The sequence below is a fragment of the Lycorma delicatula genome, chromosome 3, assembly GCF_047948215.1.
Source record: "Lycorma delicatula isolate Av1 chromosome 3, ASM4794821v1, whole genome shotgun sequence".
Taxonomy (NCBI): Eukaryota; Metazoa; Arthropoda; class Insecta; order Hemiptera; family Fulgoridae; genus Lycorma; species Lycorma delicatula.
In genome coordinates, this window is record NC_134457.1 from 119845469 (window position 1) to 119862123 (window position 16655).

The following is a 16655-nucleotide window of genomic DNA, read 5'->3' on the forward strand; positions in this document are numbered from 1 at the left end:
CATATTCGTTAATCTATTATATTTAACCTTGTAATGCGTGTATCATATTCAACCTGTCAAATAATATTTTCTTTTAATAATATTCATTCCATACAAAATAAATAAACGAATATTTTATAACATAATAAAAATAATAAGCAAACATGAACAAATACTTTTACTTGCCAATAATCTGTTAATCACGTAAATATGTTGATATTAATAAGTTTAAAAAAATATCGTAGCAGCAGAATATATTAATTAGTTAAAATTATTTAATCAGTTTTTCATTTATTGTTTTTTCTTTTTACTTCCTTGTACGAAGTAAAGGAAGTATTGTGATAGCGAAAAATTTTGGTTTACAGATTTCAACGGAAATATCCATTTTGAACATCCCTGAATTCATTTTGACTAGTTTCGGCGTGACGTCTGTACGTCCGTACGTACATATGCACCTCACATAACTCAAAAACGATTAGTCGTAGGATGTTGAAATTTTGGATTTAGGATTGCTGTACACCTCTCCTTTTGATTGCAATTGACTGAACCAAAAGTGTCTAAAAAAGCCCAACATTCAAAAATTTGGAATTTGGTATTTTTCTTAACTGCAGTAATAAGCCCTCATTGAGAGCTTTTCAACGATATATCATAAGTGGTACTGATTTTCATTGGTTCTAGAGTTACAGTCAAATAAAATTTTAATTAATGAAATATTTGGATCTTACAAGGGTAAGAAACATCGGTTCGAATCAGATTTCATATCTTTTTTTAACCTTCTTTAATTAATTTTTTAAATTCATTTTTTTATTATTTTTTTATTTAAATATATTGATTTATTAATAATTATTAACCCGTGATTGTAAAAGATTTGAAAAAATAAAATTGTATGAAAATATGAAAAAAAATCAGAAGTTATTAGTGAAATAAAATTTTATGTACTTTTAAAAATGTGTATATATAATTTAATAGGTATTATTACATATGTGTATATGTAATATTTGTTGAAACATCTGATTATTTAATATTAATTGAAAATCGTATTATTTTTGGATTTTCTAGTTTAATTTCTGTTTAATTTTATTTAATTATTCTGGAATTTCTTTTTAATTTTATCTACATTAAAGTTAACTACAGAGAGACTGAAAAATAGACCGTTACAAGAACAACATATGGACTGCGGCATACATGCTCGATCGTAAACAAATTGCAAAAAATTCTTATTTCTTAGTTCATTACTACTCCTCTGATTGTCGGAAAATATTCTCCTTAAGTCGGAGTTGATTATCATTTCGTTTATTTGTGTTTTCTTGCCAACTATTTAATCGCTCTTTGGTTTGATATAATTGTTTTGATCTTAATTTGTGTACACGTTCTCTAGTTTTCAAATTTTCTCTCCTTTATACTAATCATCCTTCCTTAATATTTTTATTCTTTCCTTGGTCTTAATGTTTTCTTTATCTTTATCAACTTCTCTTAATTTTTTTATTCTCCCCTTATTCTTAACATTTTCTTCCTCTTCATATTCATCTACTTGTTTTTTTTGTGATATACTTCTTCATGTTATCTTTTTTCCTGTATGTTTATTTATTTTTTATTTTTTAATATTCACCAAATAATCCAGTAATAAAAACTGAATAATACAAGACTTCACTAAACGGAATAATTTAATTATTATTAAATTTTATTTATACAACGCACCAGAAATCTGAAACTTCTGTTTATCAGTAACTCACGAAGATACGAATAATCCTGATCTAGTAATACGAGTAATAAAGGGACTTTTATTCTATCCTAATATTTCATGTAAGATTGTGGAATTAATAACTGTATAAATACTTGATGTTAATAAAAACTAATATTTCAACAATTGTGTAACTGTCCACTTTATTAAAGAACTAGCCGTGGCCCGGGACTTCGTCCGCGTGGGATTTATTCACTCGTTACAAATAGTACTTCATTGCGAAAATTGATTCGCAAAAATTAACGACTATATGATACATAGTTGAAACCCGCGACTTCGTCCGCGTCGAAATCACTTAATTTATTGAATATAGCTGCCCGGCCCGGCTTCGCACGGTTGGTGTACCCATTTAAAAAAAAAAGATATTTGTTGCAGTCGTTCAGGGTTTTGGGCCACTTGTTCAGCCGTTTCTGCGGTAAAATACACCCTTTGGCCGTTTTATAAGTGGACGGCTAACTGCAAGACTGTAGGATGTCGCTCGTGAATGGGAAATTCTAAAATTCGCCAAAAAGCTTCGGATGTACTTATGTACCGGCCATTTACATAGTTTTCCACCTCATCGTTTGGGTTTTTGACGCTAAAAGTAACTAGGTCAGATCCTTTATTGATATATTTACAAATATATTTGATGGCTTGAACTGAGTGGTAGTACTCGATATTTATGTGCGCGTTAAACATCCTACACAGTAATGGAGAATAAGGGACAATCCACCTATTATCTATATAGAAAGTACTTCCTCTGATATTTAGCGTAGCGCTCTGGCCTCCATTTTCGGCGTCACGACGACGATAAACTGGATATCCGTCCTCTCCGGTTTGGGTATCGTTGACGAAACGTCGAGGGTACTTTTTTGTGCAGATACCGTTTTTCATACATGGTGCTGTTAAGTTATGCTCTCCGCATGGACCGTGCACCATATTTTTAGTCACAATATCGTACAATATCGGGTCGTTTTGTTGGTTGGGCAGTTCCGCAACTATGATACTTTCAATTTCGTCTGGCTGGATTTTTCTTTCTAGCCAAAACAGCAAATGACAGTGAGGTAAACCCCACTTCTGCCACTCCACACTTGCCATGTAACATTTCACTTTGCCGAATATTTCATCTTTTGTGAATAATTTTATGAATTTTTTAATCTTTAAATGAAATACCCTTGAAATTATTTTTATTGCCCTAGCCTGTAAACTATTTCTAGAAAGTTGAGATCTTAATCTTTTGGGCATTTTGAAATGATAAAAAAAACTAAATACTACAGCAACTAATACTAAATTATTTGCTTACATGTTGAACAGGAATTAGCCTGCATATGAAGTGGTTATTAAAAAATTATAAAAAATTGAAAATATTTTCAAGGAAAAATATTCGATATTGCACACAACGTGTAGGAAGCCGACCGCGCGAATGAGCCGCGCGGCACTTTATTTTGTGACATTGACTCCCCTCCCGCACCACAGTGACGCTTAGATCACATGCTGCTGCCTAGCTAGCCGAGCGGTGTGTGGGCGGGATGAGTGAGCAGTGGCAGGCGGTGGTGGAGACGCGAGCGTCAAGAGAGACACGACGACGACGGACAGTTGCTAGTTACTGAATTACAAAGATAGAAAAATTAAAATATGTTGCTTAAATAACGCGGTAAAAAGTAGCCTATGTTCATCAGGGATAATGTCGGCTTCTAATGGGAAAAGAATTTTTCAAATCGGTCCAGTAGTTTCGGAGCCTATTCAATACAAACAAACAAACAAATCTTTCCTCTTTATAATATTAGTGTAGATTGAAGGATCGCACCTCACTTACAAATGAAATAAGTTTATATGAAGTGCAGCAAAAAGTGTGTATATATAATTTAATAGGCCTACAAGGAAGTTTTGTGGTGTCCACATCAGATTTTTTTGTTTCTGTTGGGTACTTTTTCAGAGATTTAAAATGAAAATTTTAGAGACTGCTGTTATAAATTTAACATATAGATACAAAAAAAATCTTATTATGCTGATAATATTAGAGAAAATAAAGAGATGTTATATTTTACAGCCTAGAATTCAATATTGATTTTAAAAAACCAAAAAATTTAATCAATAAAAATTATATAGAAAAAATAGGAATAAAAATATAAATGATCTACGAATTAAATGTGACTGTGATGACTTATTAGGGAAATAATAAGGGAGTAATTTACATTATTCAAATTTACAGTACACTTCAATATTAAATTTAGATAAAAAATAATAGTTTCCTTACCTACTAGTAGATTGCAATAGTAGTGGAATAATAATAATAATATACTTTATTTCAATAACCGAGATAGTAAACATTCATTTTTACAATTTTAAAATTTAACTATGTTCTTAATTAATTTATTATTTTTTTAAAAAATCCGCTTTGAAGAAGCAGGAATTTCTGCGATAGTACTTAACGGAGAAATAAAAGAAAAAGTAGTATGTGCAAAAAATATTTTAATTAATTTTAATAAATTAATACGTTGATGTATTGAAATTGAGTCACTGTCATTAAAACTTTCCTCTTCTCCAATAAGCGTATCACTTTCACTAAAGTTCAAAATATCATTCTCAATACCACCTAAAGCATTTGAATATATTAAAAAAAATGTTTTAATTAATTCTGGAATGGTGTACTTTTACAAATCACTCGCAAATTAAAAAATATAATCATAATTTTTATTTTGCTTGAAGGAACTTTATCGTGCTTTTATTTCCACTGACCAATTCGTAGAAAAGTCTCTTCATTTTGTTTTAAAACGGCCAGTATATTCAAATCAAGTGACTGAAAAATTGGCGTCCATATTGTCTCCAAAACTGGAATACTTGACTTTAAAACAGTAATTCCAGATCTCCATTCTCGGAAACATTTTGCCCGATCCTGAACCAACCGGTTAGCCATCGAAACCTATTCTTTGTACTGCGACTTTTCATAGGAAAGTTTTACTTTTATGCTGTTTTTTTTAATATTATAACATACGGTGGTAATTTCTTCAACATGTCAATTTACTCAGCGTAACAAAATATCTTTTTTCTATCATACTTTTCTGAACATATATGAAGTGGCTTTGTTTCGGCCTTATCGTTGTTTTAAGTGATTATGAAATTCAGATTATTTTGAATAACATTCTACCCAATTTCTTTTAAAATTATACAATACTTTAATAAATTTGTTAGCCAATTGCAGAAAACGTAAACTAGCGCATTTATGTGCAATTCATTTCCCTTATGTTTAAAAATGATTTAAAAATGATCAGTACAAAGTTATTTTAGTAAAACCGTACCTATCATGATAGATAGATTATTGTATGTATTGATTCTTCCAATACAACCAGACATTCCCCTTACAAGAAAAATAATTAAAACCGGATTAAACTGTTTCATGTTAATATTATACTACATTTAATGATATTGATATGTGCCATCCTAAAAGTTTCAATAAATTGCTACAAACCTATCCTCGGAAAGCAATAGAGAAAATGGAGTATTTAATTCGATTTATAAACTGACGATAATGCCCTTAGTTAATACTTTCAATCCACTTGAGTCTTGGTCAGTTCATTCGGTTACTTGATTATAAATAATTTTAGATCTAAAATCTCCAATTTTTGGGTCTACCATTTGAAAATTTCGATCTCGCTGTTAATACTTCAATAAACCAGTGAAAAGGTAGAAAAGAAAATGTAGGGTGAATCAACAGGTAATTATAAATATCTTTTCTAAATTTCTCTAAAATAAATATTTTAGTACTAGTATTTTCATTTTAATAAGTTAGTAAATGAAGACTATCGCATAACGTGTTATTAGTAACATTTCATTTCTTCCTTTTAATTTTGCGTGAATAAATAATTTTATTTTTATTACTGAATATTTTATACAAGTTAAATAAAATCGAAAATTACTTTGTATCGAAGAACCTTCTTTATATATTGTTAATGTGTTTTATGTATGTTTGTGTGTGCGCTCGCACCCGCGTTTATAATCACAAGTTCGCTTGTGAGTCGTAATCACTGAAAATACAATAAATTATTATTATTATGGTCTATAAAATGATCAATAAAAGATTGTTATGTATTATTTCAACATTAATGCTGATTATTATTTTCATCAAAATTTATTCCTTTACAAGGTAAACATTTTTATTGTAATAGATTAAGTAACAACATTACTGTCAGTTCCTTTTTCTACAATCTCAAATCAGTCTACATAATTGTAATTTGTTCGTCTTTTTATTTAAAAAAAAAAATTAAAGAATATTTACAATAATTTTAATTTTATGAAATACACAATTAGGTTCTCATATTAAAAAATTCTTATATAAAAATATCTTGATCACAATGAAATAAAAACAGAAGTTGTTTTTTTTTTTTGGAAAGATTACTCTTACGTATTTTGGTAAGGAAAAGTAAATACCTCCTTGCACGAATCTCTTAAAAAAAATATAAATAAAGTAGTTATTGCTGTAGCAGTTATACACTCATACTTAACAGCATTTTAGTAAAACTTACAAACTATAACCGCAATCAGAATTTTCTAAATTCTGATTGCGGTATTTATTAAATATTATTTCTATTATTTGTATTTGTCCTTTTCTCAAAGGATTTTATATTTCATGATGATAGTCATTGATAAGTTCTAGGTAGGTAAGTTCTAGGTATTATCTCATAAATATCTTAATTTTAAACAGACAAATCGGTCAACATCTATACTTACAACAACGCTTTTAAAAAAATAATCAGATTTGACTATTTAAAAGTAAGATAATTATAAAACAATATTCTGACAACCCAGTTACTCCGGTTACACCTAGAACTTATAAACGATACAATCCTGAAATTTAAAATGCTTTGAGAAAGAGACAAGTACCTGTAACGGAAATCACATTTAATTAACAGGTTCCCTTAGATTATAGAAGTTAGAAACTTTGACTGCCGTTTCAATTTACACGTATAACTAATTTCCTGTTAATATGAGGGTATAACAGCTACATCAATAACTACTTTATGGACAGAAAGAAAATACTCAAACTCAATAAACAAAATACGCTAACACAATAATAATGAAAACCCAGTTTACAGTTAACACAAACATAGCTTACAAATGATACAAACGTTAAATGATCGTAAAAAATTTAACATTGTAGAATAAAGTGAAATGTAATAACACATCCTAAATCGGATAATGAATGGTTAATGAAATACACACGACACACATTCCCCAAATGAGTCCAATAAAAACTCTATCAGTATTTGACATTTCATTGCAGACAAATATTTTAAATGTTTCGGTATATTCTCATTTCCAATCGAAACTCACCTCTACCACTTCTAATTAAATCAGTTCACTACAAAATTTATTTTACAGAACAGCAAACGATTATTGAGATTTTGCTGGTGCAAAATATATCGCAAATGGTCGAAATGATGACGAAATTATATTGACACCATACTGGTATCGATATAATTTCGTCATCATGAAACGATGGTCAGATAAATATAATCCACATTAGTATGAAAATAGTGATTACCTAAAACGTTCTTCATCGCCCTAAAAAACCGGGTAAGGAATCCTTGTTGTTCTAGCTAATGGCATTAGTATTTTGAGAAGTGACTTACTATCGTCTCGAGTTATTTCGTCTAATACCTTTATGGTTAAATAACTTAAAATACATACAGAATATGCGTGGCTTGAATTTTGGCGTTATTTTCTCTTCATCGCCTTGATACAGTTTTGTTAGCTCGTTTTGTTGCCGTTTGTGAGTAAATTAATAATTTCAAAACCAAGGATTTAGCGTCTTAAAGGAATCTGTTGGTTCAAATTACTGTAAATAATCATCAGCGATTATCGAATCACACTAGAAACTCTTTGTTTTTATAAAGTTATGCTGGACGATATTCGACATTTGAGAAGATTAGTTTAGAGACGCTATTGTTAGCATTTCTAAACGCCAACAGTAGCATTGAACTTACTAAGCGTCTCAATTATCGTATGATCTTACAACTTTTGTAATTCTTGAACCCCTTCTTGTTGATCTACTAGTAAACGGAAAGGCATTTAGAGTTGGTAATACAACACAGTTAAGCTATTAAAGTTAATAGTAGAACATTTACAAAGAAAAGAACCCACAAAGATTAGAAAATGGGAAAAAATCGAATACTTGATTTCCTTTTTATAAACAGCAATTAAGTAATGGAATAAATTTTATTATGAATCGAAGGCCTTTCATCATGTTCGTAGATGAAATGAGAAGAAAAACGTTTTTAAATAAGCCATTTATATACATTTTATGATCACTTATGAACTAAGTACCTTCTAGTGATAAGCTAAATTCTTCAGTGGAAATCTGACAACTCAGTTGATACGTAATTCGAGTTATTACACAAAAAATTGTTTTCAAACAACCATGTAATTCCATTATCATGACGGAAACGATTTTCAACCCTAATTGCAGATATAGGCACACGATGCCCCTCAGAACAATATAGTATGATAACATTTTATAATTTTTTTCTACTTTAACCAATCGTCTTGAAAACTGTTTTTTCTAGTTTTTATGAATAGTGTTATCAGTTTGAAAATAATTTAAAATATTTATCATGGAGATATTAAATAATTAAAAACATTTTCAGTAAATGTAAGTTTCTTTTTAATAACAGAATATTTTTAATAATATATTGTAATGAATCTTCCTTAATATATATATATATTTGAATCCGTGGAAATTTTATATATTTTTCTTGTCTGACAAAACAATTGAGAAAATGTTTTGTTTAGATTAAAAATGAATATCAATGAAGATGAGTTAAATTTTATGCTTTGCATGTGGTGGAAAGTTTAATAGCATCGTTGCCAGCCACCTTTCAAGCTTAAAACTTTTAAAATATAATATTCACCACCAAGCAAATCATTTTCGAATTCAATTAATTTATCTCGTTTTGATTTAAAGACATTAAATTATTTTTTTATTATTTTTGTAAACATTTTTCTATCATGTATATTATTTCGTATTATTAATTTTGAGACTTCCTCCAAGATGAATGAATAGCAAAGGTTAATCCTGTTTTTAAGCTCATTTTTGCTTATTTGAAAGAACTTGTAAATTACATAGAATGAGTGGTTGTCTTGCGACTTCATACGATATTGAATAATATAATTTCTCAAACATGGTACCGCTGATATAAAAATAAATAAAAAATGAATAAATAAATTAATAATTAATATAATCCACTTTACCAGCGCGTTGATACGTTCTCTAGATCTTTCGGCTTACTTTTGATGATGGCTTCCAAGTAAGCCGAATGATCTAGAGAACGTATCAACGTGCTGGTAAGGTGGATTATATTAATTATTAATTTATTTGAAAAATATAAATTAATTAGATTACACTTTTTAAACTTTAAATAAATTATTTTTGCTTCAGTTAGTAATATTTCTGAAAATATTTAACTATTCAAAATTATTACTATAAATGTTTAAAAATTTTTATTACCTTGCATTTACAAGTATCCAGTATCTCGACTTCAATATTAACACCGCTATCAAATGACACCGTGTGACGGTATAGGAAATCTGTTAAACAGAACAAAATTACAAGGCTAATCACAATATTTAAACGTTATGAAATTAAACATTTTTACAATATTATTATTGTTATTGTATATACTAAATAATAAATAATATACGATAGGAAAATAATATAGAAGCCCGGACATAAATAACACGACTTAAAACTTATTTTCTTTGAATAATGCGTGTTAATCGTGACATAGAATAAGATGAGATGAGGTGTATTGTGACAAGTTTTACTCTATGCACATAGACAATGAACGGTACATAGCTATGAAATAAAATATGGATATAACCTGCCCATAAATATAACAATACACTAATATAAATACGTGTACGTGTGAGTTTGTGTTTATATTACAAGTGCACTGCACGGATGTGAAATCAGTATGTTGTAAGCCGTAATGTATTGTATATTCTATTCTGAGAGATAAAGTAAAACACTGCTGTATTTACGGCAGTACGAGTATTAAACGGTGCAGCAGCTGTCTGCAACCTTGTAATATAAGGTGTGGGAGTTACGCAAGATAAAAAATTCTAGATTAACTTAAAATACAACGGTAAAGAAATTTTGCGCATCAATTTTTTAGGTAAATTATTGGTAATTTTTTTTATCTATAACCTTTTATAATCAAGTTTTAAATGTAATATTTATCTCCAAGTATCTGGAAAAGAACGTAAAACTTGGTTGTTATATTTTTTCCGTCACGTAGTATATAGTGTTTGTGTTGAACGCAACCTAAGCTTTGATTAGCCATATTGTTCTGCGACGACTGTAGTAAGAACAGATAGATAAAAATAGATTTTGAAAGTACTAGGAAATATAAGTTTTTACAGCAGTAGTATAATCGTTTATCACGTGATTTTTATTTACTTTAACAATTTATGGTAACATATTTTAAATGGGTGAAAGAATTGCTCAAAGTTATAAAGAATTTGTGTGAGGATAATGAATTCTAATACAATAGTTTAAAACAATTAGAGTTAAGGAATTTTTTTTTAGAACATTTAGACAAAATTATGATTATCTGAAAAAATATATATATGTATATCTTATCTCCTTGTCGTTCACTTTCATGGCATTTCCTCCACCACTGAATGGGGTGGATTATTATTCAAATAATGGTTGAATATGATCAATTGGTTGGTACAGACGTTGACAGATCACAGAAAATTCAATCATCCTTTAGGAAAGGTGAGCATTCTTGATTATATTCCATGTGATTTATATGTTATGAGAATGATGCCTGCATGTTATTGTAATGGTTTGTAAGCCTAACTAGTATGAGAATTATCTGCGGGTATATAGTTAAAATTATGTTTGTTGATGAATACTTTAGGTGTAAGATTGAAAGAAGGAATAATTAATAAAAAAAAAGAGCGCTGCATTTCATTATTATTATTTATTTATTATTATTATTATTGTTGTTGTTTTTGTTATTGTTATCAGAAAATAATGAATTTATATTTTCGGTTCTATTGTTGCAGATAATATTTTTAAATTTTTTGGACGACCTTACTGGATTCGCTCCTGATCTTCCTGAATTACGGAAAAAATATTAGTTGTGTATCTGGTTAATAACCGAGAGACAAATCTATAAAGTTTGGGCGTGGCTTAAAACTGAAAGAAAAACGAAGTTCCAAGGAAAAAAGACGATTATCATTATTCGAGCATACCGTAGAGGAAGAGTTGATGCTATTCCCTTTTTCTCTTGGGTTGTGGGTGGGATAGATCCTTTTGACGGTAACCTTTTTTAATTTTCTCCTCATTTTAATAACCAATATGACCATATATCTAATAACCATTATGAAATCTTAACCTGTTGTAATAACTTCATTAGAAATGCATAAATATTGAGACTGAAGCCTGGTGTGAAGTAGTGTAATTTCAGGAAAAAATTAATATCGACAGTATAGTAGATATTTTACCAGTAAAGAAAAAGTTACACTGAAGTTTCCTCAAATCAACATTGTTTTCTCGGAGAAACGTTGTATCCAAGCTTTGTATGAAGACCTTATCTCGGAAAGATCTAACTTCGAAGGCAGAGAAAACTCAAACAATGTATATCTTTCAGATTTCTCAGTTGTTATTGTTGCTAAGTCGAATAAATACTGTTATTTGCAAACGTACTTTGATAACTTTAGCTAATGGCGCTGGCTATTTCCATCGACAGAACTATCACAACTTTTTTTAAAATTTCTAACCAAAAGTAATTTAAAAAAAATTAACGCAGAGGTTTATTTAAAATAATATAACAGTAAAAATAAAAGTTAAATGCATAGAATAATTTAACCTGTAAGAAATAAAAATAGTGAACCGCATACATAAATATAATAAATTACTTCACTTGTTTTTATAATACCAATTTATTACTTCCTCATGTGAGTAATTTGGTTTCGGATGGGGCGTAATATATTTCGATTATATTACTCCATCCTGTAAATTTGCTTTCAATGTATAAAATATTCCGAACCTAAGGAAGAACATAGCTTATTTGTTCAACTATAGAGTTATTAAAGTCTGGAGATAATGTTTAAGTATATTCAGGATTTAAGAAAGCCTATACTAATTGTTATTTGCCATGTGACTTGGTAAATTCAGCTTATTATTCAGCGATTTACATCAAATTTCTGAAGTTATTACATGTAGTATATAGTAATTATAAAAAAAGATATGCTAAAAAATTGTTGAAATAAGATATCAAAGCGAAATATTTAAGAACCGTTAAAAAAATAAAGGCAAAAACTAAACACTACAAAGAAATTAAACAAAAACATTTATTTATTAAAAATAAATTTCTCTTTATATTTTTCTTTTATACTTATCGCTCTCTTTTTACTGATTCCTTTATATCTATTTATCACGATTGTTTAATACTTGAAATAAGAAATAAGTAAGATTTACTTATGCTTTTAAAAAAAAATCTTTAACAAAAGCCATTGTTTGACGCTTTCTGTCTAATTTCCCTGTACGTTTTTTTAGAGCTAATGATTTTATGGGTACTTATTCAATTATACAATAAAATAAAATTTCCTAAATTATTAAAAAATTAATTCATGAGTATACAACGTAATCAGTAAAAAAGCACATTTATTTTTATGAATAAAAATGCTATTTTAAACGTAGGTTTATAAATCTACGGTAGACATAAAAAATCTACGTCTACCATTCTATGGATAAATGTCTAAATGTTTTATTAGAAAATAACGGTGATACTTGTTCTATGAATATTAACCGAAAATTGTTATTCCTAGAATTTTTTTATTACCCCAGATTATTTATTAGAAATTGTATGGAATGATTTGTGTGGTGTGGTGTGATTCAAGGCATTACTTTCCTATGATTATCTACTCCGTAATAGCTTAAATGCTTATTTTACTTTATTTTTTACAACCAATTTATATTATATAACTTATACAGCATTGTTCTTTGTTATATAAAAAAGAATTAGTAAAGAAAACAGTTCTTTGAACTTCGGACTTCACCTATAGTATGAATAATAAAATAGTGGACAGGTCGAGCGACAAAAAATAATGTTCAATTCTTATTAAAGTACTTAAGAATAATTTTTCTTTTTTTTTACAAATATTTCTTGCATCAAAATTAAAGGGAAAGAAAATGTTTGAAAACAATGGTAATTTAGGGTATTAGATTCGAAATGTGGGGGACAGAATCCTCGAGAATTGACAGAAAGAGATGAAAAGGGATTTTTAAAAGATAATGTTACAATTTTATGACCCGTTATTAAAATGTTCTTTCGGAGACTCCTACAACTCATAATGTTAATTAGTCGGACCTGACTATCAATAGTACTAATAAAAGAAGTGTAGTAGTTTAGATCAGATATTTAAGAGGGTAGTTCTCATCTTCAAAGGAGACTTTTCTTCGCCAATCATCGATCAATTTTCTCTTTACGCGACGGAGTATTTACTTCTTAGGAAAACGAAAAAGAAAAAACAAACGTATATCGATCTACATTTTCAACTTGTTATAGGGATTTTTTTGTACTCGTGTCTTAAAGAATATACTACAAAAGAATACAAATAAAAAAAATATTACAATCTTACTAGATTCTAAACGAGTATAGTATATTTTATTTCATGTGATTTATACGGCTTGATGACTACGCATTACAATGACAAAATGCTCAACCCTTTGGAATGCTACATTATAGAAAAGTGCCGGTAAATATCAGACATTTTATATCTACAATTTACATAATACAAATCTAAAGATTCTAAATAGAAAAAGAATAACTTTTAAATATACAAGAACTGTTAAAATTATTAAATAAAAATATCTTTGTGATATAGAGAAAAACAAAAGATAAGCGTATAAAATTAATAGATGTCTTATTATGCAAAAAGAGATGTAAAAGCTTGTTTTACGAAAAACACCAACGTTCAATGAAATATGATACTTCTGGCGACTGTATTAACTGTTGCGGGCGTTGAAGTATACAGAAATTAATGTCTCAGTTGTACGATTTGAACTTTATAAAACTTGAAAAATTTTGCCTGCAGCATTTTCATCCGTAGACGTAGTTATTACAAGCGGACGAAATTTACCATTATCATTTCTTAGCAACAAGTTCACGTTTTCGTGATCAGTTAAAATTCTTCTTTAGATAATAAAATTATGTATATAATTTTTAAAATTATTTTCATGACTTTTATATTTTAAGTACATCTCTGTTAACAGGAATAATATCGGGTGATTCCTTACCGGTTATATCGGATTTTCTGATAACACATTATATCAGAAAACATCAAATCACAAGTTTAAAACGTGTAGATTATATTGTATGCATAGAAGATTTTATATAAAACACTTAAAATTTAGTATATAATCAGTAGTTTAAATAAGAGACTGAATAGGAACGTACATTACTAATGTACAAATTAATCTTTGAAAAATGACAACTTTTTTGGTATATCGAAGTATATGCTAAATTTTTCTTTTGTAATCGCTTTCAGAAATTTTTAAAATACCTTGAATTTTCAACAAATATTACACAATTCAATTTTTTCTACTATTAAGATAAAAAATCTCAAAACTTTGGAAAGTTGTCAAACCGAGTTGAAGGTAATCTAAAATATAAAATGAAAGAATTTTATAGAAGGAATTTTTCTTAAACTGAGCGCTTTTTGTTACTAAGTGAAGTGGTAAACGGTATGATTAATTAATGACGAGGTGCGTTTTATCTGCGTCGTTACCACGCTTTCAAAAAGTAAAGTACTTCCCATCGCAAATTTTTATAATTATTTTTTATCAATTTAACTCTTTTTTTTAATGATTAATCTACCAAATAACCTTGAGATATGCGTAGGAATATGGAATCAAAGTTTTGTGCTATATGCTAAATTTGACCATGATTCGAATCCGGCATCTTACCGATTAAAGATTGAAAAGCTACCAAATCACCGCAGAAGTCGGAATTTTGATACATGACTTGATTAATTTACTTTATATTTGCAATGTTCAGTGTACCCAATTATTACATTCCCCATTCATAATAAAAAATAAAATGTAAGCTTGTTTCAGATGTGTAATTTAACCCAAATAGTTAAATAAAAAAAAAAAACCATGAAAAACCTAACGTTAAAAGATCGAAGACCTTTATTTACTACCAAACCAAAAACAGGCTTGTGCCCAATCATAGTCATTTAGTAAACATAAAAGGTTTGTAGCGAATGAAAAATGCCAAGCCTGACCGGATTCGAATCCGAGTTCTTCATTGACACAAACCCTGATACAGCATTCAGTTATTCTGAAAATAATTTAGCAGCTGAGTACGCCAATAATCTGAATTCGTAATTATTACTTACCTTTAAAAAAACAATTAACGTGATATTCCTTTTATTAAAGAATTAATATTTTTATCATTCAAATTAAAGAATAAAAAAAAGTAAACCAGTCGGAAACAGATGTTTAGTATTTTGAAAAGCAGTTTTAACAAGTACACTAGATTAGAATTATCATTGGTTTTATCGATTAACTTATATCGCTAGCAGTGAATTAAAGACATTTTATTTAAATAAAATCTACAGCATGGCCCTCATGCGTAATTACGTAATTCTCTTTTCCTTATATGAAATTTAAGAAACAATAGTATACTTGTTTTAATAGCTACAAAAAGAGATTTAGATTTTTAACATATACTCGACGTAGTGCTGCATCTTACACGATTACATACCATTTCTATATGAGAGTATAACTGTCGTGGAACTTATAGTTAGGTTCCCTTGACGGTTATGAAGAGAGAATCACAATCGGTCACAAGTAAAAAAGCTAACAACAAACTTCTAAACTTTTCTAGAATTGGTTATTTATTCCTATGTAGTAAAAAAATAATGATACATGAAAACAAACAAAAAAAAAACGTTTCAAAAAATCGATATTTTTAAACTTTGATCTGTTCCCCAACCCATATTGCTCCAAAGTATCTTTTTGGAGTTACTTGCACTATTACTATGCCTAGAAAGATATAAAAAAATCGGTTAAAAAATATACAATAAATAAATAGATGATAGCTTTTCCGATTTTTGAGGAAGGATGAATTTTTAAGAAAAAATGAAAAAAAAAATGTTTTTTGTACGAGTGTATTTAGCTTAATATAAATTGGTACTATGTTTGCAAAATTTTGATAAAATTGCTCCCAAAAACCATCTACCCCACTCCCTAGAGATATTGACTCCAAAACTTTACCAACAACACCCCAATCATACGAATCTGTAGACAATTTCATAAAAATCGGTTAATCCAGTCAAAAGTTATTAAGCTTCAAATACGCAAACAGATCTACGTAAGTATGAATCTTACCCCAACCTTAGTTTGTTTGTTAGGGTCCCTGGGTCATGAAACATCGAGAAACGAAAAAACCATACACCATTTTTTGACTGATTACCACCATACTTTTCTTCTTACAGCACAACTCTACAGCTATGATGCCAGAAAAGTAATATAATGAACCAAACAATTTAAAAATGCAGTTCTTATGGAAGGAGAGCGTTTTTATTCTATCGAATAAATAAAATTCTATTTTAATTCTTCTTAATAATATTATACTAATTCTATTTTTTATGACGATTTATTGAGAAAAAATGATTATGGCTTTATATTCTTTTATTATGAATTACTACTATAAAAAAAAAACAAAAAAATATTGTATATTTTCAGTAATTATCTAATCAGAATAGGAAAGTCGATTCAAATTAAATTAACTACAACATATATTTATCCTGCAATTTCGCAGATTATACTTAACATTAACCGCCCTCAAAGATTTACTTCAGTAAATTTCTAATCAATATAAGAAAGCCGATAAAAAGTAAACCAATGACAACACTTATTTATTTCGTAACTTTGCAGATT

General features: G+C 28.6%; 1 protein-coding gene across 2 annotated transcripts in view; it reads right to left on the reverse strand.

The window, feature by feature from the left end:
- LOC142321940 (ras-related and estrogen-regulated growth inhibitor-like) overlaps positions 1 to 16655 on the reverse strand; it is a 167338-nt gene that overhangs the window by 51798 nt on the left and 98885 nt on the right. For both annotated transcript variants that reach the window (XM_075360470.1, XM_075360471.1), the window contains exon 4: positions 9204 to 9283. In XM_075360470.1, coding sequence (XP_075216585.1) covers positions 9204 to 9283 — 80 coding nt within the window. The remainder of the gene's footprint in view (positions 1 to 9203; positions 9284 to 16655) is intronic.